Raw genomic sequence first — 22,975 nt, 5'->3', positions numbered from 1 at the left:
CCTCTATTTTTTTTTAAAGATTTTATTTATTTATTCATGAGAGACAGAGAGAGAGACAGAGGCAGAGGGAGAAGCAGGCTCCCCGCAGAGCAGGGAGCCCAATGCGGGACTTGATCCCAGGACCCTGGGATCATGATCTGAGCCGAAGGCAGATGCTTAACCGACTGAGCCACCCAGGCGTCCCTGTACCTCTATTTTGTATGAGTAGGTGCCTGTGGGAGGCTCTGGAGCATTCATTTAGCTTCCTGAGGTGTCCTCCATCCAGAGCTGGTCCCAGAGGGCTGGCATGGACGTCCCTCTGGGTGGGACATGGGAGGTTCCTCTGGAAAGCCATCAACTGACCCACGTGAAACCTGGGAGGGGTGTGGCTGGCAGGCAGTGACACACTCCCCCTCTCTTTGTCTCCTGGTCCATGGTGACATCCTAGAAAGTGCCATCCTAGGCCAGGAAAGAAACCCTGTACTCGGGAGGCAGGAGAGGGCGTCCCTCGGGTCCATGTTGTTTCTCCCGGGTCGAAGGTGTCCTGGTTCTCCTCCTAGAGGCAGTGAGTTAAGGCCCTGTCACTTTAACTGGGAACATCTTATTTAGGGTTCAAAGACACACACCCCCATCCCATGCCTTATAACCCATATCACTTCCATAAGTCTTCCTATCCTCCTGACTCCAAGGTCCCCCCTGAAAAGGAATGATTCAACAAAGGGAGACTGCCTAGTGGCCATCCATCCATCTAGAATCCCTGCCAGAAGCAGGTCCTTGGGATCAGTGTGCCTGCTTGCTTTCTGAAGTTCTACCCCCAGCGACCCTCACCCTCTCATGCTGCATTCCTCAGGACCCCTTCTCATGAGTCTTGCCTGTGAGCTCTTCTCTCTGGGCTTCCTGCAGGTACATGGAGTTCTTCCCTATCCCCTCCAACACCACCTCCGACTTTTACTTTGAGAAAAGCGCCAACTACTTTGATTCAGAAGTGGCGCCCCGGCGGGCAGCTGCTCTGTTACCCAAGGCCAAGGTCCTGACCATCCTCATCAACCCAGCGGACCGGGCCTATTCCTGGTACCAGGTGAGCCGCGGCTGGGGTGGAGCCCTGGGTAGGGGCATGGGGCTCCGTCCATCGCTCAGCTACTCATACGTTCATTCGACAGATATTTACTAAGCACCTACTATGTGCCGGCCCTAAGCTAGGCTTCTGGAATGTGGTGGTGGGTAAGAATAGAGTCTCAGCTCCACAGGGCTTCTAGCTTATTGGAGGAGACAGGCAGAAATCGACTTTGCATCCCCGCCAACAATTACCTGCCCACCCTGCTAGCTTCACTGGGGGTCCCGCCTCTGATTCTGACACCAACAAGAGGTGGAAGGTGGTTCCACCTGGATGAAAGGGAGATTTGGTGAACAGTGATCATAGTAACTGGTCTCCTCGCTGGACACTGGGTGGGGTGGGGGTGGGGATTCAGAGAAGGATAAGATACAAGACTCCGCATTCATAGTAGAGGGTGCAAACACCTGATCAGGTAAAGAAGTTACCTGACTGTTGTCTATGGTAGAGAAGGTATGACTCCTAATCCCCACTCGACTATGTAAGAACTAGAACTTTCTCTAACTTCAGTGACCTGACTTAATTTCTTCTGAGCACTAGGCTTACAGAACAGCCTAGACTCAGGCCTTTTGGGAGGTTTCCTCCCCGGCCTGCCAATCTTCCTGGGATTCTGATCCAGTGCCAGGGTATGGGGGGTAGCTCGTCCACTAGCTGGTCTAGGAAGACCTCCTCGGGTCTGGCCACTTTCAGCAGCTCCCTGCCACCCTCTGAGCCTGTCACTTCCTCTCTGGGGCCTCACTGCCTCTGCAGTGCTGGGGGGCTGCTGGGTACAGACCCTACTTGCTCTCTGGTCCTCACAGACTGCCCCTTCTCTCCCTGCCCACCCTGAGCTGCGTGTGAGCCTCAGTGCGGATGTGGAGGCTCAAGAGAGTGTGACCCCTGGCGGGCAGGTTCCTGGTCACTGGATGCTGATGGCCCATGGCATTGTTCTAGGTGGTTCAAACATGGCATTTCCCCCTTTCTGATTCTTTTCCTGTCCTGTCTTAGTCTGCTCGAGGAGCTGTAACACAGTATTCATGGACTGGGGCTTAAACAACAGGAGTTTATTTCTTATAGTGCTGGAGGCTAGAAGTACAGGATCAAGATGCCAACAGATTTGGTTCCTGATGAGATCACTCTTCCTGGCTTTTAAACAGTCACCTTCTCACTGTGTCCTCACAAAGCAGAGAGGAAGAGAGAGTGAGCGAGAGCGGGAGCGCCCACTCTCTCTGGTGTCATTTCTTATAAGGGCACTAACCTCATCATGGTGGCCCCACCCTCCTGACCTCATCTACCCACAATTACCTCCCCAAGGCCCCACCTCCAAATACCATCATATTGTGGGTTAGGACTTCAACATAGGAATTTTGGGGAGGGGACACAAACACTCAGCCCATAACACCTTCTGATTTCTATAAAGGACAAATTCTCAGTTTAGTGTAAAGGCTCTTAAGTCCTTTCTAACATTGCTAAGCTCTGTTTTCAACAAAGAGAGTGCAAGCTTTGGGCTCAGGGCCTATAGCAGACATTGTATCTGGCTGGCATTTGAGAACATTGCTTTGTTTTTATTGCATTTATGAATGATTACCTTCTGTATGTGACAACTGATTCAGGTCTTCTGCTTACGGAGGCAATAGTGAGTTTTATTTTGAAATAGTTTTATGTGAATAAGAAAGACGAGTCAATGTAAATCAAAGTGTGTGGACCTCGGCACATACAGGTGGCTTGTGGATATGGGAGACATCGGAGAGATGACAGGCAGATGACCAACATTTGGAAACTCTGATCTAGTCTCACTCCTGTCTTGCAAAGATGGAAAAACTAGGGCTCTGAGAGGCCATGACTCCCCAAAGTCAAAGAGCAGTGGGAGGCAGAGCCGGGACTTGAACCCAGGGCTGCTGGTCGCAGCCAGGGTCTTCGGGCCACTTCACAGCACTGAAGAGAGCCTCTTCCTTTGTGCCCCCCATGGGGCGCACTGACCCTCTCCCCTTGCCTGCAGCACCAGCGAGCCCATGATGACCCAGTGGCCCTGAAGTACACCTTCCACGAGGTGATCACGGCTGGGCCCGACGTGTCCTTGAAGCTGCGGGCCCTTCAGAACCGCTGCCTGGTCCCCGGCTGGTACGCCACCCACATTGAGCGCTGGCTCAGCGCCTTTCACGCCAACCAGGTAGCTGCCGGTCCCTGGCCCTTGGGAGGGCACTCACAGCTCTGGCTTGGGGCAGCTAGCAGAGAGCCTTGAATCTCTTTCGTCAGCTGTGGGGCCCGAAAGGTCCTCATTGGTGAGCTAGACCTTTGGGGGCTTCGAAAGTTTCATTCTTGTTTATCCCAAGGCTGATGTGTGAAAATTCCCTAAGCCCTTGTCCTGTCATCAGGCTCTGTGTCCCTAAGGGGATCCCAAAAGCCCTGGGGTAGGCTATCTTCCTGGGAGGGGTGTGGTGATGTAGGGAGAGCCTGGTCAGAGAGGTAAGCAGGGCCAGATCACATGAGGCATTTAGGGAAACCCTTGGAGGGTTGAGGCAGGAGAGTGATGTTGGGCCAGAGGCTTAGAGGGAGGCAGAGAGGGATATGGTAGGGTTGTGAGGGGCAGGCAGGAGTGGAGCGATAGCTTCATCTCTATGAGAGGGAAGCTGGTAGAGGGCAGGGAGGTGGACTGCAGAAGCCTGAGGCACAGGGACACCTGCCGCTCGGAAGTGGAAGAGGAGGTGGAGACTATACCGTGAAGAGTGCCCAGTTTGTAACCATGGCTGGTGACCAGGAGACTGGGAACCTGTTTGCCCCTGGAGGAAACACAGGTTCAGATCATCCTTCTCCCTTTTCTCTTTCCTCCAGATTCTGGTCTTGGATGGCAAACTGCTGCGAACAGAACCTGCCAAAGTGATGGACACGGTGCAGAAGTTCCTTGGGGTGACCAACACTATTGACTACCACAAAACCTTGGCGTGAGTGTTGCCTTGGCTTTTCAGCAGGGTGATTTTCTGAGCAGGCACCTGGACCAAAAAGCCAAAGGCTGGAATGATTATGGAAGAGACACAGATACATTAGAGTTAGAAAGTGTGCATATTCCGGATGGCCGTTTAGCAGAAAAGCTGATATTGATATGATTAGAATCATATTAATAAAGGTTATCAACTCAAGAAAAAAGGAGGTGGTGAATATGTCCTACTGTGGTCAGTCCCACCCCTGGGCTTTTCTTTTCAGTCTGTGCTGAACATTTTCAGAACCTTTTATTAAAGTAAGTTAGACTAACATTAAGCAGCCCTAGTTCCCACAAAGGTTTCTTAGCATTAGATCATGATTTGAATATAATTTCAGGAAAAGGAAACTTCAGATATTGCCGATGGCTTATAATCCCACTCACTCAGAGCCTGGTACAAGTGCACTGAGAATGGCCTCCCAAGACGGGTAGAGGCCGGCCTGTGTGGCCGGCGCTCAGGGCTGGGGAGTGGTTGCGTGTTAACCATGTTACAGACAAGTGACTCACGCACCTGTATGGGGTGGGGGTGGGTCTCAAGAGAGGGAGGGATAAAGTCACCTTCCCTGGTTACCTACTTGGGAAAGTCATGCAGCAAGAATGTTCCCTTCTCACTGTCTTGGAGTTTGAAGGTGAAGAAGAGAAGCGGTCCTTTACCTTGAGGCAGACAGGAGCAGCACCTAAGGATGTTGGGCTGTTGGCATCAGAGATGCCTGGGTTAGGAGACCCATTACTTCTTTAGCTGTGTGACCTTGGACAAGAGTCTTAGCGCCTTCAAACCTCACTTTCCTCATCTGTAAATTGGGAATAAAGGTTTTGACTCCTAGACCTCCCGAGGGTCACTGTGTTGCATGAAGCATGCATGCGGAGCTCTTAGCTCAGCACCTGGCACGTACTGATGCTCAAAGATCGTCTTCATCATCATCATCATTATCCTCTTCTTCTTCCTTTATGCCTACCCTTCAGAAGTCCCTATCTCCCACACCTGCCAAATGTGAATTCTGTTTTCCGGCTGTCCTCATGCTGAAGCAGCTCCTAATGGTTCCAGATCTGGGGTTGAGTTCTGATGCCAGCGTGCCTCCCCTCCCCTTGGCAGCTTCAGATCTCATCTCCCTCCCCCACCAGAAACCTTTGAAGGCCCAGCATGACTTCAAATCCTGAAGGCAGTCGTGCTCTGTCATTCCTGAAGTTTACTCCAAAAGCCAAAACTTTCCAGTGATGGACATGCTTAAGCACAACTGCAGATACTGCATTTCTTGAAAAATAGACAATTTATAAAGACACACACCCAAAAACCTCCACTAAACTTTTTCTTCCCTGTTGGGTTCTTGGGTAAAAAAAGTTGCTCAGCCCTGAGGAGGAGAGTGCTTAGGAAAGGTTTCCCCACGTCCTGAAGGACGGCACGTGATCCTGCTCTGGGTTGCTTGCTGGAGGGACTTGGGCCGCCCCGCCTGGACTCAGAGCACGTGAGCTGCTTTCTGCTGGGAAGAAGGGGGCAGGCGTGTTCAGTGTAGCCCAGGGCCGGCAGAAGCAAACCCCAGCCCCACACATCTGTCTATCTGTGGGTTCCAGAGTGTGCTTAGGGGAGTGGGTTTCATGGCCTAGGCTCTGCCACTCCTGGGGTCTGTGACCATTGCCTTAAGGTGGGAAGGGGATGGGCTGGGCCAGCTCCCATCCATAGGCTTTCCCCACCTCCACAGGTTTGATCCAAAGAAAGGATTTTGGTGCCAACTGCTCGAAGGAGGAAAAACCAAGTGTCTGGGCAAAAGCAAGGGCCGGAAATACCCAGAGATGGACCTGGATGTAAGTGGGCACACTGCCTGTGGCGGCTGGATCACTGCGGGGGTCCCTGACTGGCGGGGGTCCCCTCTCCCCTTTACCCTGCACTCAGCACCTTAACGGCCTTAGCCTTTCTTGGGTGGTGTTCTTACAAGGAAGAAGTCGAAGCTGGGACATGGTGGGTTAGAATAGATTTAGTCCAGCGAGAATTTATAACCTTCTGCCTAGGGCTGAGCGCTGTGGGCTTTGAGGATGGATGAGACGTGTTCTTTGCCTTCAAGGGACTCCTAGTCTGGGAGGGAAATAAGTCACACACACACCAGTAAGAATACGAGGCAGGACGCGCTTCATGCAGTAAGAGAGCTGCACACAAGCGCTAGGGGATTTCGGAACCAGAGATGCTACTGAAAGGGACCCCGGAGGGGAGGGGCTCTGGGGCTGGGCCTGCGGGGACCAGGCAGCATTTGGCCCGACGCATGGACGGATAGGCGTTCTTGTGGCAGAGAATGGCATGTCCAAAGGACGAAGGGCAAAGGTCACACGCCGTGCCTTTCAGTCGTCCTGATTTTAATTAATTCCTTCTTTTCTCCCAGTCACAAGAATTTTGACCTTGTGTACTATGTTTTGGTGTCCTGCCATCTAGCTTTCTTTTGGAGGCTACCAAGGAAGATGGTGAATAAATGATAGGTGTGTGGGTTGACACTGACCGAGTGGTGGGTTTACAGAGGGGAGGGGTTCCTCTGGAATCAGCACATCCCTGAGCTCTGAACTCTCCTTCCTGTTCCAGTCCCGCGCCTTCCTAAAGGACTATTATCGGGACCACAACATCGAGCTCTCCAAACTGCTGTACAAGATGGGCCAGACACTGCCCACCTGGCTCCGAGAGGACCTCCAGAACACCAGGTAGCCACGGCCACCACAGCCAGACTGAACATATGTGATGGCCTGGACGGCCTGCCGCATGCTGAGCCAGACTGACCTGCAGAGTGGGGAGCTGGGCCTGGGCTGGCCAGGCACGTCTGAGCAATACTCAGCTGAGGCCCAGGCAGGACCGGGAGAAGAGCCCAGGCAGGTCCGCAACCGCCTCGGAGCGTCCAGTGCTGGGTCTGTGGCCTCCAGGACCTCCCTAGCCACCAGAGGTCCATTCTGTTCACGGCCTTCCGTGGGGAGGCCACTCCCTGTTGGTGGAAGGCCACTTCCTGGTGAGAGGGAGTCCGTGAGACTTCCTCTTCTGTCCCTCACTGTGTTCTACCAACCATGCCCTCTCCTTCATCCCATCACTCCCTGCGACGGCAGGGTCTCCCCTCAGTATTAGCTGCCATATTTTCCCTGTCCTCCAGACAATAGGGAGAAGAGCCCAGCAGGGCCTTTTGCCAAACAGGGGAGAGAGACTGGATGCTTCCCTCACTGATTTGAGCCAGGCACTTCAGAGGGGTTAGCTGGTACCCAGAGTCACTGGGCTGGATGTGGGGGTGGCCACCTCAAGAGAACTCTGAATCTCTACACACATTCTGGTCAATACCTTCACATCTCACTTTCCCTTTTGGGGAAAGAATCGCTGATTCCTGCAATATCCACCCAGTCCTCAGGGCCTCCGTCAGGGCCCTGGGGTACTGTCATGCCATTTGGACCCAGAGACCCAGGCCTCCCTCACCCTGCTCCTCACCCTGGGATATGACATGTGGTATTTCCTGTGGTAAAAGACTGAGGCGGTTCAGGAGTCTGCCAGTATACATGTCCCAATGTACATATGTTGTCCCCACGCCCAGCCCCAACCTTCGCCCCTGGCAGACACTGGGCAGCATGGGTAAGACTGCCATCCACAGCTTTGCCCCAGCTACCTGTGGCCAAGGGCTCCTAGAGACCCCCTTAGCCCCACCCCCCAAATACTAAGAAGCTAAAGTATTTTAATATTTTGTTTTTTTTCTTGGTGCCAGAGTTTATACCCTGGGTGCTGGGGTTGCACTGTGTTATATATATATGTAATGTGTATATATATATATTATATTTTTTTTGGTTGGGTTTGTTTTTAATTCAGTTGTACAAAATGGTGGCAAGCCCCAGTGTCCTATCTCAGTGCTAGAGAATGAGGTGGAAGGGAGGGGAGGGCATGTCTTCGTGTGTCCGGGCCTCGGGGAGACAGTGTGGAGGTGCCCCTTGGAGAGGTCTCTGTTCCCTCCCCAAGTGTCGCGGCTGCCCTGGGGCTACTGCAGCTGGACAGAGATGTGAGAGGCACAGGGAGGACCTACTCTCTCCAGGACACCTGGTTTCATGAAGTGCAGTGACCCTGGAGGAATGTTGGCCAAAGGAAACAGCAAGGCTGGGGTGGGAGGCCATGGGGCTGAAGGCCAGCCTGTCCCCTCCCCCCTCACACGGTGCTAGGTTGGGAGCTGCCCTGGGAGCTGGGCTGCCCGCCGGGACCCACAGAACTGTCTCCAGGCCCCCTGTAGACCATGGGATCTTGGGGCTGTTTTCTGGTTAGGGTCTGCTCCTACCCCCTTCTTTAACAATGTGAAGTGACTAAGGCTGGGCGCCTCTCCCCAGCCCCTCCCACTGCCAGTTCAGCTTCCAACTGACATCCAGAAAACCCTTTCTGGAGAGCCTTGTCTCGTTCAGAAGACTCTAGCATCTTGGGGGCTGGAAGGGTCTTTCAGTGGGTTTGGAAACAGGTCCAGAAAGGCGAGGCGGCCTCCTTGGCTGACGTCTCAGAACTGGGTGCAAGCAGGGCCGAGAATTAAACCTGAGGCTCCTGATTCTGAGTCCAGTGCTCTTCTTCCAATGCCACACTGCCTCTGAGCCCATCCTGGGGACCCTCCTCTGTGCCAGCTTCCTGTCCCTCCCTCAGTCACACCCGTGGTCATTCCAGGATAGGGGAAACCACTCCTTCCCAGCCAGGGTGCCTTTGAGCCTTCTCCGTTCCTGGTCTGCACGTGCAGTCCTGCCTTGCTCTCCCTGAGAGGTCCTCCCGCCGTCTGCAGGTGGGGATGGGGGGGCGGGTCTGTCTGACCTCTGAACCTGACCCCTTTTCTCAAGTTCTTCACCGGCAGTGGAGAAGAAAGGCAGATACTCAGCGGGACAACTGCATGTGGGTTCACTGTCTTCCGACAGAAGCCTTCCCATCATGCTTCTCATCAGGGCCTTTGAGCCTGGGAACCCAGTGTCAAGCCCGCAGGGGATGAGGAACAGAGTGGGGACAGGGTGGCGTGCCTGCTTGTACGCTCGTGGAGACTTGCCAGTGCCGTGGGGCCGGACTCGCAGAAGGGGGCGGCGACTTCCATAGGGCAAACCCCAGGCCTCGTCTCCCATCTTGTGGCGAGGGGCTCGGGCTCCATGGCGTGTGCAGACCTTTACAGCTCCCACTGCTGAGATCTACCCTCTGTGTCTGGACGCCTGCCCCCATCTCTGGGAGCTCAGAATGGCCGGTGGGCAGGCAGCTCCATTTCTCTCTGCCTCTGGCCTGAGGAAGGAGCAGGCAGGTTGGAGACCCCATGGGAGCTTGTGGGAGCAGAGGAAATAGTGGGAAATGTTGTCCAGGCCCTTCTGGAAGGCTGGGGACTTGACCTGCCACATGTTCCGAGTCTGTCTGGCCACTACCACTTCTTCCCTTCCCACTGGTGAATCTTGCTGTGGACCCACTGCCAGGACCTGTAGATATTGGGGAGGGGGTTGGACAAATCCGTCTAGGGGCTCTCAGCTACTGAGCACACAGATCCTCCTCATGAGAGAGCAAACCAGAGGGCAGTGGGTACAGTATCTCTGCATCTTAAGCGTTCACTGATTCACTGTGTTTGGCCAGAGAGAGAGAGAGACAGAGAGAAACGGTCTAAATCATGTAGTGGACGCCGCCATCCATTCTCTCATCCCTCCCATGAGCCCTTGCCTGGGGCGGGCGCAGGCGGGATGGTCACCTGTAGCTCAGGCATCCGGCACTTGGAGGATGAGTTCGAAGTTTAAAGATGGGCCTCTTGCGGGCCTGTGAGGAGAAGTAGCCAGCGCCTCTGGGGCCCAGCTGAGGGAGCAGCCATCTGTTCCCAATGGAGGACGACTCGGCTGACCCACAGACGTTGGCAGGCTCAGTAGGGAGCGGTCCCCACCAGTTTGTTAGTGAAAGAGCAAGTGAAAACACGTTGTACCAATTATTTTATGATGAACACCTACTACTCTCCATCTGGAGTTAAAATGAACATTTTGCCACATTTCATTTCTCACTCTTTATGTATATATTTTTTCCAAATTAGTTTAAAAGTAAGTTGCAAATACCGTGAGACTTGACCAATGTGCCTCCACCTGCATCCCCTAAGAGTTAGGACATCTCCTACGTATTGGCCTGTATCACACCCAAGACAACAATCATTTCCTAAAAACATCTGCTATTCAATCTATGTTGGCTCTTCCCCCAGATAACTTTTACACCTGGTTTTGGAATCAGGATCCAGTCAAGGTGCATACATGACATCTTGTAACTGCAGTTTTTGTTCAGTCTCTTAAGTGCTGAAAAGTCCTCTCTCTGCTCGCTTTGGTTTTTTAAATGATGTTATTTCTGAGGAGAGCAGGTCTGCTGTGCTGTTGAAGTCCCACATTCTGGATCTGTGTGATCATTTCTTCATGGTGTCATGGAATATGTTCCTCTAGCCCCCGTCTTGTCAAGGGTGATTTAGGCTGTATGGATTTCTGCCTTTTGTGCTGACTTGACAACTTCACTCCAGCCTGAGATGCCCCTCTGCCGTCCCCTGTACCAAGTGCCAAACCAGCAGAAGGGCTAGGTGGCGCTCCAGGAGCTCAGGGAAGGGCAAGGAAGGCAGCCTTGCAGCTGGGCCTGGCAGTGGGCCTGCTGGGAAGGAGGTGCCTCTGGTTCAGAAGAGCCTGTGCTGCCCCCTCTGATCCTGGCGATGGACCACAGGGCACCGAATAACATCTCTCTCTCTCTCTCTCCCCCTCTCCCTCTCTCTCTCTGTTTTGTGGCCTCCTGGTTTTTACTTCCTGGAGGCCCGTGGTCTGTGTGCACTGGAACAGAGCCGGGCCCCTGGGATGCACCAGGGAAGGGCCTAACTGGGGTACTGCCCCCCTCCTAAGCTGTGGTGTGAGGAGAAGAGCCCAGGGCTGGAGGCAGGAGATGTGAAATTTCATCCCAACTGGGTACATTTAGTAGCTAACGCCACGGTTTTCCCCCAGGGCCTCAACTTCCCCATTTATAGGATGAGCAGATGGGGCAATGGCAGAGGTTTTCAAGTGTCAAAGAAGAAAGCGGGTCTGCTCTAGTTGAAGTGAGCAGATGGAGGGCCCAGACCCCTGCCCTCAGGGCAGTGCTGGGTGCCTGGTTTGCAACCCCCGGCCGGCTGCCCCCCAACCAGGCCTCGCCCTTGCCAGCTTGGACAGCCAGAGATTTGGCGGGGGCCGGGGGGGGTGGCATGGGCTTTGTGAGGGGTCAATGTCAAGGGCCTGGGGAGACTCTGGCTGTGTTTTATCCTAATAAGTTCATCCCTCCCTCTTTCCTTCCTCTCTCTGGCTCTTGAGGAGAATGAAGACGGAGAGGGTTTTCTATGACTGTGCTAGCTTTTATTATCAGCAAGAGGGCTCCTTTTGTAATTTGTGCATGAAATTCATGTCATTTCCTGGGGAGAGGAGAGGGCTGACTGGAGAGGGTGGGGGGCACGCTAGGGGAGCAGACAGGTTTCCTTCCCTTGTGGGGGGGGGGAGAGGGGGGAGAGGGGGTGCTACCCAGCTCACCTGATCAGGGCTCTCGAACCAGCCGTTTTGGGTTGTGTTAAAAGTGGGAACCTTCCTCCATTAATGTACAATCTCGAACTAACTGCTAATAAAGTGGGGTTCTATTTGTACGCACTGGTCATGTCTGTCTGTCTCTGAACTTTAAGAAAGGCCTGCAGGGGAGGGTGGGGAGAGGGAGGTTCTCACCACAGCCAGTGTGGCCACCCCTGTATATGGTGGGGATAAGTCATCTCACTCTTGGATCCTCAGTTTCCCTCGTCTTTGAGGGGTATGGAGGAATTTGGACTCAGTGGCCGTTCCTGGAGAATTTGCTTAAAATGCAGATCCCCAGGCTGCACGTCCAGAGAGTCATCTCTGGCAGGTGTGAGGTAGGGCCCAGCCATCTGCATTTTAACCTCCTCATGCTGAGACACCGCACTTTGGGAAACCTGGGCTTTGATTGAGGAGTCCTATGGATTCTCATTAACTCAGAGAGTCCCACTCTCCGAGGAACCAAAACTTTGGTTAAAACACGTGTCTCTCTAGCCCTCCCAGCCTGATTGAGGGCTGAGCTTGAGATTTGCCTGGGAGGGGCAGAGCAGAGAGGCCCAGTCCGCTGTCTGCAACACAGGCCTTTGGACCTGCGCCCTCGGGACCCCCTGCAAAGCTTTAAAACAATGTGCATCCCTGGGCTCTCCGAAATGCACTCTTTCAGAACCTGTGGGAGTGGGACCCCGCAAAGTGCATTTTAACAAACTCCCTGATACACAGGAAGATCTGGGAACGCTGAACCAGGCCACTGAGCGCGAGGCAGAGAAGGCCCAGAGGAACGTGGACAGCTGCTGAGGGGCGTGCGAGGACACAGCTGGGAACACCAACATGCCAGCCCCAATGCATGGGGGCAGCACTTGCAGAGACCTTTATGGTTTGTCACCTGGGAGCTTGGGACGGGTCATGTGACATCACCAACACTACATGGCTGGAGGCTGCAGTAATGGGAGCAGCTCCAGAAGTTGTGATACAGAAGGGTTTCTGTGCCAGTTAGGGGGTCCGGCCACATCAGAGATTTTTGAGTTTTAAAATAGCCGGTATTTGTTTTTAAAAGAGAAAAATTGAAAACCAGGTGAAGGTAGGGGTACTCCGGTTGGAGTGGGGTCAGCGTCTGGACTCTCACCAACTAATTCCTCCTCTCTATCCCCCGTATTATCTTGGAACCCTAAAACTCCTTGAAACACTGTGTGAAATTCCAGCCCAGCTGCTCTCAGAGGTCCCAAGAGTCTGCATTTCTTTTTTTTTTTTTTTTAATATTTTATTTATTTGAGACAGAGAGAGAGAGAGCACGCGCAAGTCAGGGGGAAAGGCAGAGGGAGAAGCAAACTCCCCACTGAGCAGGGAGCCCAGTGCAGGATTCGATCCTGGGACTGTGGGACCATGACCTGAGCTGAAGGCAGACGCTTAACCGACTGAGCCACCCAGGCGCCCTAAGAGTCTGCATTTCTAATAGGTTGTGTGAATAAAGGCACATTAGACTCTCTTCATCCCCTAACTGAGGCGTCTACTCAAGGAATCTGGTACTCCAGGAGCAGTCTAGGCTCCTAGAAGTAGACATCTCCCTCAGAGAAGCTGTGGGTTATGTGCATAGGGCAGTGTGTTCCATAATAGCAAAATGCTGGAAACAACTTGGATGTCCATCCATGGGGGATCAGCTACATAGCTGCTAGCAGAGCCACACGGAGGTACAGGATAATGCAGTTGAAAATAATGAGCTCAGTCTTCAAGTCCTCCCAGGGAGATTTCTATGAGACTGACCTACAGTGTGACCATTTTTGGAAGGAGTGCTGCATAGTGTGTATTCCTCCTGGGAGTGTAGATACATACCTCTCATACCAAACTGATAACTGGTCACTTCTGGAGGAGGGAGAAGAGACTGGGAAGAGGGCAAAGGTTCAAAGGGCACTTCAGCTTTGGCTGCAACGCTTTTTAAAAAACAAAGATAGGATATTTGTACATCACTTGTGGAATGAAAGTCTTAATAAAAAATAACTAGAAATGGGTGATGCAGAAAGGGAGCTCCAGGCGCTCGGACTCGTGTAGGGATGATGCCATGAAGGCAGCACAGGTGTCCTTGACCCAGCCCTTGGGCTCCCATCAGAGCTTGGGGCCTTGGAGTGCGGCGGGGGGGGCGGTTTTTGCCTTGCCACAGCTATCCTGAGCACTCATCAAGATCCTGAGCTGAGGATCCTGACTTGCTGTGAGACCGTAGGCAAGTCTCCCCTCCCTCTCTGGCCTGCAGAGCCCAGCTCCCACATGCTAACAGATGGGGGAGTTAGAGCCCACATCATCAGAACTGGACAACCTGACATGGCATGAGACGGATTCCGCTGAACGCCTGTGAAGTTTCCGATAAAAGCGTAACATGAATCCAGCCAGCAGGTACATCTCTGTTGAGAGACAGTTTGCAAAATAACTGGCCTGAACTCTAAGAATATCACAGTCATGAAAGATAAAGGCTGAGAAATGGTTCCGAATTAAAGGAAAGTGAAGACATCTGGCAATCACATGTCCTGTGTGACCCTGGAAGGGGTCCTGGGCCAGGAAACAATCAGCTATAAAGGACGCCAGAGGGAACACTGGCAAAATGTGGAAACGGACTGTGTGGATTGGGTATGGTATTGTATTGGTGTTAAATTTCCTCACTTTAATAATTATACTGTTATTTAAGAATATAGAATTTTTCTTAAGAAGGTCACGCTGAAGTATTTACGGGTAAAAGCGAGGAAATGGAGCTTGAATTTGGGCTTATCCGGTGCAGTCTAGAACTCGTCCAGCAAGGGGCAGTGTGACCCCAGCTTCTCACAGCTAGAGTCCCTGTGAACCTCTACACAGAAGATTGGGCTGGTGGTTAATGGTGGGGTTGGGGGGGTAATAATATTACAAGTAATAATATCAATCAGTTATATCATATGAATACTAAAAAGCATTTCTCACTGTGAGGCCGGCCCTCTGCTTGCCAAGGACTACGTCTTTTAATCCTTGCAACAACTCTCTGAGGTTAAGTGTTAGTATCATTCCCATTATATAGATGAGGGATCTGAGGTTCAGAAAGGTTAAGTAACTCTGCCAGGATCACACAGCTAGGAGTCCTTGGTCTGGGAGACTCCACAGCCCGAAGCACACAGGGCTGTACTGCGCAGGTGATCGGGCATGGAGCAGGATAGGAGAATCTACCCTCCCCCATGTTCTATCTCCAACCACTGGGAACTCTGGACCCTGGGTTCCCAAACACCCACCAGCACCAGACATGGACACTTCTTGCCTCAGAATCAACTGAGCAGATTTTTAAATTCAACTACCTGGCCGTGTTGCTCCAGATTCTGCTGCAGTGCGGAACTCTGGGAAGGACCCAGAATCTGTGTTTTACCAAGTTCCCCAGGTGTTCTGTCATGTAACCAGAGGCTGGCAAGTCTCGGTCACTTCAATCCAGCATGTTTTCTTCCTGCCTTCTATAGCGCTAGGCCGTGTGCTTCCGGGGTAGAACATAGACACGGATCCCTGCCCCAGACAACCTCCCAAGAAGCACCATAAATTCCCTCTCCTTCAAGACTTCCCCCTTCCCCTCCATTATGACATTTCTGGAGGCTTATTTCCTCTGCCTGTCAAATCCGCAGCCCTTAAATCTCCCTTCATACAGGAAGTCATCCTGGCTTGCCTCTACATACTCTCTGATCACAGATATCCGTAGATGGTCATTAAAAAAAAGGGAATACAATATTAAAGAGTATGATACAATAATACAGAATATGAAGTATGGGTTATATTGCAGATAATTTTATTACAGCATATGATTATATTATCAAATGGCATATATTGTTATTATACTACAGTTAGGTAGATGATAGGCATTTCATCCCAGGGCATATCTTTAGGCCTGATGTGGTAGAGCTAAGAAGGCCCATTTAGGGGGCGCCTGGGTGGCTCAGCCGGTTGAGCATCCGTCTCTTGATTTTGGCTCAGGTCATGATCTCAGGGTCGTGGGATTGAGCTCCATGTCGAGCTCCACATTGAGCCCCACATTGGGCTTCATACTAAGCGTGGAGTCTGCTTGTCCCTCTCCCTCTGTTCCTTCCCCTGCTCACGCTCTCCTCTCTCTCAAATTAATTAATTAATTAAATTTAAAACAAAAAGAAGGCCCACTTAGTCTCTTGGTTCTTCTCTTTCCCATTTTACAGATAGGTAAATTGAGGCCCTGGGGCAGATAATGGGGCTCTGGTGAACTTGAAGATCCTTGGTCCCCATACCACCTATTCATGAAACTATAAGCTCACCCATGACTGAACCCCAAGTCTCTAACCACCTGGCTCATAGCAGCTTGTGGTCTAGAGAGGGGAGGCAGAGGGAAGTCCTCAGTGGCCAGCCCAGCCCCCACCCAGCCCCTAGCGTGAAGGAGGGCCAGGGCCATCTGCACAAGCTGGAGTCAGTTACCCAGCTGTTTATGGGTCTTTGCCTCTGGTGTTTATAGTTCCGCCTTCGGGTCTGCTTTGCGTCCCCACTAATTAGAACAATACTCCAGGAGGCGGCCCGGGGTGGTGGGGGACCACTGACGGGGAGCAGCGGGCTGGACCTGTGCCCTGGCTTCTGCCTTGCCTCGCTCCAACAAAGATTTTGGGCCCTTTTCAAGGACAGACAAGGGACAGCAAGATGGCGTCAATTAAAATCAGGTGAGAGAACAGGCACATGGGGGAGAGGAAAAGGCTAGACAAAGGCTAAGAAATGCAGGCAAAATTTGGGGCCAAATCCTTCCTTTTAAGAAAATACACTTTTTATTTTTTATTTTTTTATTTGTATTTATTTGACAGAAAGAGAGACTGCGAGAGAGGGAACACAAGCAGGGGGAGTGGGAGAGGGAGAAGCAGACTCCCTGCTGAGTAGGGAGCCCAATGTGGGACTCAATCCCAGGACCCTGGGATCATGACCTGAGCCAAAGGCAGACGCTTGAAAACTGAGCCACCCAGGTGCCCCGAAAATACACTTTTTTAAAAGAAAATCACAAAAATGATAGATGTCCATTGTGGAAAATTGAGAACATACAGACAAATGAGAAGAAAATTTTTGAAACTGTATCCCACCGCTGCTCATATTTTAGGACTTTGCCCTTCTGTCTGATGTGTAAAGTTGTTTCTGTAGAAATGGGAATATACTGACATTCTGTTTTGCAAACCTCTTTTAAATCATAGTAAGTTGTCAACATTTTTGCGTCTTACTAAACATTTTTCTACTACATCAAATGATGTCATTTCCATTTTTATTGTGATACAAGATTGTTGTGAAAGAACTGGAATCACCAGTAGGTGCACAAACTCTGACGTGGGAGTGTCCCTCTTGGTCTGGTCCCTGGGGTAACACTTCTAACTCTTTGGTGGGACGCCTTCACACGTTGTCCTAGGCACGCTGTAGAGCCTGGGTCCTAAGTTATTTAATGCTCCCCTGGCACTGGACATTGAGGTTAGGCACACCGCCGTGGCTTGAAGCCCACAGGCAGCCAGTGTGTTCCGGGAAACTTCCTGATACCCAAAGCAGATCAGTTTCTCCCAGAAAAATCTCATCAGTGCATCACAGTGAGTGACGTCCTCAGTAACATGCTGGAAAACTCGGGAAGGAGTTCCGTGGGGCTTCTTCCTTGTGCAGTCATGTTTGTTTATATATTTTTTAATTAATACAAGTAATTTGCATTTATAGCAGAAATTTTTAAAAATACAAATAAGCCAAACTAAGAAAATGAAAATCACTCAACACAGCCATAAGCACTGCTGTAAGTAATCATCAAAGCTCATGTTTATTGGATGCTTGGACTGTGCTGGTCTCACTGCGCTAAGTACCTAGTATGTACCAGAGGACCAGGTCCTCCCCACTTGACAGATGCTGCGAGTCCAGCTTTTAGGTTTGGAGACTCATCAGTTGTCTCCCGGCTACAGGCTACAAAGTCTGCCTTTGGCCCTGGGCCTTCTAGTTTCCGAGTCTGCATCTTACCCCACAACCCTGCTCCGTTTACATATCTGCCTGGCGGCTGGTTTTCCTCTTCCAACATAATGTTTCATAATCTGCTTTTTTTTCTTTTTTTTTTTTTTCTGCTTAGTGATAAATGATGACCATCTTCTGGTGTCATTAAAAATTCTTCTTCATGGGCTTTAGTTTGTGAATGTACCACATTTTATTTAATAGTTGAATACATGCATTATTTTAGATTTGTAGTCTCCTAAACAAAGCCACACTGAACCTTTTTGCCATGCAACTCTTGAGAATGTCCACAGTTATTTCCACAGGGCTGCTTTCTCTAACGGCCCTCCCTGACCCATCACACCAAAGGGCAAGGAGGAAAGTGTGACGGGGTTGGGGGGGCGACGCCCAGGCACTCCCAGCTCCTGGCTGAGCTGGTGCTGCTTGAGAGGGACAGTCTGTCTATACAGAAGACAGCAGGAATGTCTTGTTCTTTAAACTGTGCTCCGAAGATGGTTTCTCAGTGGAACCACTAAAAGGTTAAGAGCTAGAAATGAGCTGCCCAGCGAATGACCCACACGTAGCCACATGAGTGCATCTCCCTTGACTTCACAGACAGTTGAATAAGAAAAGGAACAAGAGAAACCAGTCTGAAAAGGTGGCATCCCATCTCCAACAGAAAGGAGAGGAAGCATCTCCTTCCTCCACAGAGATAGATTAGATTCTGAATTTGGGCCCAATTCCAGAGAAAGTCCACGAGGCCCTAGGGCTCTGCTCCCAGAAACACCTGGGAGGATGCTCTGGAGCCCAGTGGGGCAGATTGGGCATCCTGGTGCACAGAGTGCTTGGCTGGGTTTTGGAGGACTAGCTAGCTAGGGCTGGGGACGAGAGGGTTCAGGCAGGTGAAATCATGGGCAAAGCATGGAGGTGAGAAATGGAGAACCAACGGCTGCTGAGTACCTGAGGGGCCTTAGCCTGGAGAGTGGAGAATGGGGACGGTGGGGGGGGGGGGGAGTGGCAGTTTAAAGAAGGAGGGGTGACGAAGCTGGAGGCTTTCACAGGGTCCATGGGCCTTTGTCCAAGGTGTAAGGAGTCTGCACGTGACAGTCTGGTGGTAGGACCCGCATACTGGTCCAGTACAAAGAAACATGATGAGTTTTTTGCCTCTCCCTGACACTTCCTCCCTCCCTCCCCTCTGCTCTCAAATGCCCAGAGGCCTCTTCTCTGTGCCAGGCTCAGCCTGCTGGTGGGAGAGAGGTGGGGAGGAGGACATGGGTCCTTGGGCCCTTCGGACTGGGTCTTTGGAAGCTCTGTGGGCGGCGAAGGAGGCTGAGCAGGGACACCAGGAGCACTGCCCCCACCAGCCCTGTCCACTGGAGACCGTCAGAAAAGCAGCTCTCAGCTCTGTGGACGGGTGTCCTGTGCCGGCCACCCAGGCAGCAGGTGGGGGAGAAGGCAAGAGCCTGGCCTCTGAAGCAGCATCGTGCGGCCTCACACCCCAGCTCAGCTCCTCCCCAGCTGTGTGGCTGCAGCCTGGTTGCTTTCCCTTTCTGAGTCATAGTTTTATCATGTGTGAAGTGGAAACATTAATAGAAGGAGGCGGAGGACGAAATAAGACGATGCACGTGACCCGCAGAGCTCAGCACCCAGTAAGTGCTCAGTGAACATGACTTCTGCCTGGGCTGGTTACCCTGAAGCTCTCCTCTGCAAGAGAGGTGGGGCGCCGAGGCCTGCTTCTAAAGCTCCCTTTGGAAGGCCCCTTCGAAGTGTGGAGGGAGCTGGCGGAAGCAGTTGGTTGCAGCCTTCCCCCTTCGCATATGAAGTCGCCTGCTCTAAGCGGGGTCCTCTCCCTTCCCCATTAAATCGAGTTTGTGGGCCTCCTGCCCCAGGGCTCCCTGACAGGTTGGGCTGGATTCTAGGTAACAAAGCGCCTACTGGGTGCCAGGCCCTTTCGGCGTGCTGGGCATCCTCACGGAATCCTCAAACCCCCTCGGAGGGGCCTCATTCCTCCCTCACCCCGGAGCCGAGGCCTGGAGATGGCTGGTGAGGTATGGGCGGCAGGGCCGGAACCCCACTCTTCCCTGTCTGACCACAGGCCCTGGCTCCTAAGTGCTGTGCTGTCCCGTGCCCCCAGCTCATCCCCCACCCAAGGTCCCCTCGCACGGCCGCCTCCCAGAGGCTGTCCCACCTGGCCGTCCTCCTCTCCGAGGTGAGCCCCGCGGAGCTCTCACAAGGCACCATTCATCCCGCGGGCTGCTGATGGAAACCATGTGTGGCGCAGCCGGCCAAGGTGGCGGCAGCTCCGGAAGCCAAGCCTGGCCCGGGGCCTGTGGGCCCTGGGAGGACTGGGGGAGGAGGGCCAACCGACCTACAGGCCTGCCGGGCTGAGGGGAGCTCCAGGGCAGGACTGACCTCCCCCACCGGCGCACACACCAAGGGGACCCTGACCCCTGGGCCCATACTGGGGACTCGGGAGGCAGAGAGGCCCCTTCCAGGTCGGGGGGAGGATCTGGGCCTGGATAGTCTCAGGCCCTTTCCAAGGCTATCCTTGGCAGGGTTGGCTACTAAGGAAGGTGTGTGTGTGTGTGTGTGTGTGTGTGTGTGTGTGTGTGTGTGCTGAAATCTATGCAGGGCACCCTGAGCCCTGGGACTCATTGTCACTTGGGGATTTCTGAAGGGTAGTTTGGTGCAGTGATTAAGACCGTAGGCTCTGGAGGCTCACGGACCTAGGTTTGAGCTCCACTTCTGCTGCTTCCTAGCTGTGTGACCAGAGGCAAGTTGCTTAGCCTCTCTGAGCCCTTCTCATTCACCAAATGAGGACCAAGGCCTGGTCAGAGGGTCTGAGCAAAGACATCGGTTGGGGTGGGATTTTGGGGGTTCATGGCTGGTTCTGCTGAGGTGTCATCTCTAGGGCTCCTGAAGTCATTCTGGCCCTAACTCCTGACCTCTGAACCATGGCCTGTCTGGCAGTTGGGAGGGTGCTAAGCGTGGGGTGTCTGTGTTTCCACCGAGGCCCGAAGGCTCCAGTTAGTAGAGGTGAGCAGGGGAGCATTGGATCCCCAGCTGGTGTGAGGTGCCGCTGAACTAACCACCCCCTCCTAGGCCAAGAACAGAGCAGGGCATTGTTCACAGGGCTGCCTCCCTGGCACTGAGGCCCCCACAGGAAGGGGTGTGCAGGCCAGGCCGTGGCCAGCACTGACCGCAGTCTTGGCTGAGTCAGGACCCTTCAGGGGCCTGGTGTCCCAGAAGGCGCTCTGGTTTCCCAAGGAATGTGCTTTCTACTGGGCAACTCGGGCCTTGTCCAGCCTGAGGCTGGTGACAGAGATACTTTGAGGGCATTCGGTCCTGGCTGGGTGTCTCCCACAGGATGGCCTTGGGACATCCCCAAGGGTGGGACTAGCCCCAGAATAGGAGCTCCCTGGAGACAGGCGTCCCTGGCTGGGCTCCACCCTGCGCTCCAAGGCCTCCAGACCCTCCAGTGTCAAACCCAAAAGAGCCTTGCCCCTCCTTACACAGGACAATGCTGAAACCAGGAGGAAGAGGGTGCCTGTGACACACACAGCATTCGGGTGCAGAAGGTCAGCGTTTTCCTTGGGGGTGGACAGCTGAGGTAAGAGCAGTGAGAAGGTGGCTGCTGAGAGGAGTCTGAGCGGATGTGGAACAGCCCTCCACTTCCTGGCTGAGCGAGCAGGGCGGCCACCTGCCCCCTGTGAGCCTCCACGTGCTTCTAAAGCAGACAGAAGAAGCCCGCAGAGGGCTGTGTGAGGGCTGAGGACGATCAGGTGGTGATGCAGAACCCGGTGGTGGTGAAGAGCCTGCGCAGGGAGCAACCCAGCTTCAAACCCCAGCTCCTTCCCTCTTTGCTGTGTGACCTTGGGCATGTCGCTTTCTTCTTTTCTTTTCTTTTCTTTTTAGGTTTATTTATTTATTATTTTAGAGAGCAAGAGAGAGAGCATGAATGGGAGGTAAGGAGGGAGAGGGAGAGAGAATCTCAAGCAAAGCCGGACTCGGGGCTCAATCTCACGACCCTGAGATCTCGACCTGAGCTGAAACGAAGAGTCAGATGCTCAACCAACTGCGCCACCCAGGCTCCCCAAGTCACTTTCTTCTAGAAAAAAGAGTTTTAAAAATATCTTCCTCATGGGACTGTTGGAGAAACAAATGAGCTGACACGTAGCTATGGGCTTGGCATCCCATTTGGCCCATCTGTGTTGGTCAGATGTATGTGTCAGCTTGGCTAGGCTGCAGTGCCCAGTGACCCCGTCAAGTGCTCATCCAGGTGTTACTGGGAAGGTATCTTACAGATGTGATTATAGTCCATAATCAGTTGGCTTTTAGTGAGGGGGATTATCCTAGGTAATCTGGATGGGCCTGATAGAATCAGGTCGGAGGTCTTCAGAGCAGACCCACGTGTCCCTGAAGAAGAGATTCCACCTGACAGTTTTAGAGTGTGTCCTTCCTGACAGTCTGCCCTACTGTATGCGGCAGGGTTCTCCAGAAAACACAACCAATAGAACGTATATGTGTGCATGTATATACATTCTACTGGTTATATATGGATATATATACACTTGGTGAGTTGGTAAACTGTCGGAGTAGTTCCAATTCTAGTCCCAAGGCCCGAGATCCAGGACAGCTAATGTTTCAGTTCAAGTCCAAGGGCAGGAAAAACAAATGTGTCAGTTCAAAGGCAGTCAGGCAGAAAGAATGCTCCCTTACGCCCAGGAGGGTCAGCCTTTTTGTTCTATTAGCCCTTCAACTGCTAGGATGAGGCCCACCCACATCAGGGAAGGGAATCTGCTTTGCTCAGTCTCCTGATTCAAATGTTAATCTCATGCAAACACATCCTCAGGGAAATACCCAGATATCTGGACACCCCATGGCCCAGATAAATTGACATAAAATGAACCATCACATACAGATTTCCAACTTGCCTAGCGAGCCCGTACCATTGTATAAGCCAGTTCCTTGCAATAAATCTCTTAATGTGTTCCTCCTACTGATTCTCTTTCTCTCGCTGAACCCTGACAGATACATATAGTAAGCTGAAATAAGAATAATGATCATTATTATTGTCATCTTCTCTGGGAAGTCCCTAGCAGTGGGCCTGGACATAGTAAGCCCTTGGCAAACACTATGGGAGCAGAAGTCATGTCAGTTTCTTCCATGACTCCTAAGGGATCCAAGCAGCAAGGACAAGTCCCTTCCCAAGACCCCAGCATGGGCAGCCCCATCATCCCATATCGAAAAAACAATTCTTTCACAATAGCATCAAAAAGAATAACATACATACAAATAAATTTGTCAAAAGAAGTGCAAAACTTATCTCTGACAACTACAAAACATTGTTGAAATAGACTGGGGAAAATCTAAATAAATGGAAAAACATCATATATTCATGAATTGGAAGACTCCAGTAATATTACTAAGATGACAATATTCCCCAAACTGAT

At 52.2% G+C, this 22,975-nt stretch overlaps 1 protein-coding gene across 3 annotated transcripts in view; it reads left to right on the top strand.

Annotated features, from left to right (window-relative positions):
• The window catches only part of NDST1 (N-deacetylase and N-sulfotransferase 1), a 59,760-nt gene extending 51,918 nt beyond the window's left edge, over positions 1-7,842 (top strand). For all 3 annotated transcript variants that reach the window (XM_021700902.1, XM_021700910.1, XM_021700915.1), the window contains exons 11-15: positions 883-1,057; positions 3,069-3,239; positions 3,902-4,011; positions 5,744-5,846; positions 6,610-7,842. In XM_021700902.1, coding sequence (XP_021556577.1) covers positions 883-1,057; positions 3,069-3,239; positions 3,902-4,011; positions 5,744-5,846; positions 6,610-6,729 — 679 coding nt within the window. In that variant the 3' untranslated portion in view covers positions 6,730-7,842. The remainder of the gene's footprint in view (positions 1-882; positions 1,058-3,068; positions 3,240-3,901; positions 4,012-5,743; positions 5,847-6,609) is intronic.
• The last annotated feature ends 15,133 nt before the right edge of the window (positions 7,843-22,975 follow it).

Source organism: Neomonachus schauinslandi, chromosome 7, assembly GCF_002201575.2.
Source record: "Neomonachus schauinslandi chromosome 7, ASM220157v2, whole genome shotgun sequence".
NCBI classification, from domain to species: domain Eukaryota; kingdom Metazoa; phylum Chordata; class Mammalia; order Carnivora; family Phocidae; genus Neomonachus; species Neomonachus schauinslandi.
This window is presented reverse-complemented; position numbering and strand designations above follow the sequence as displayed.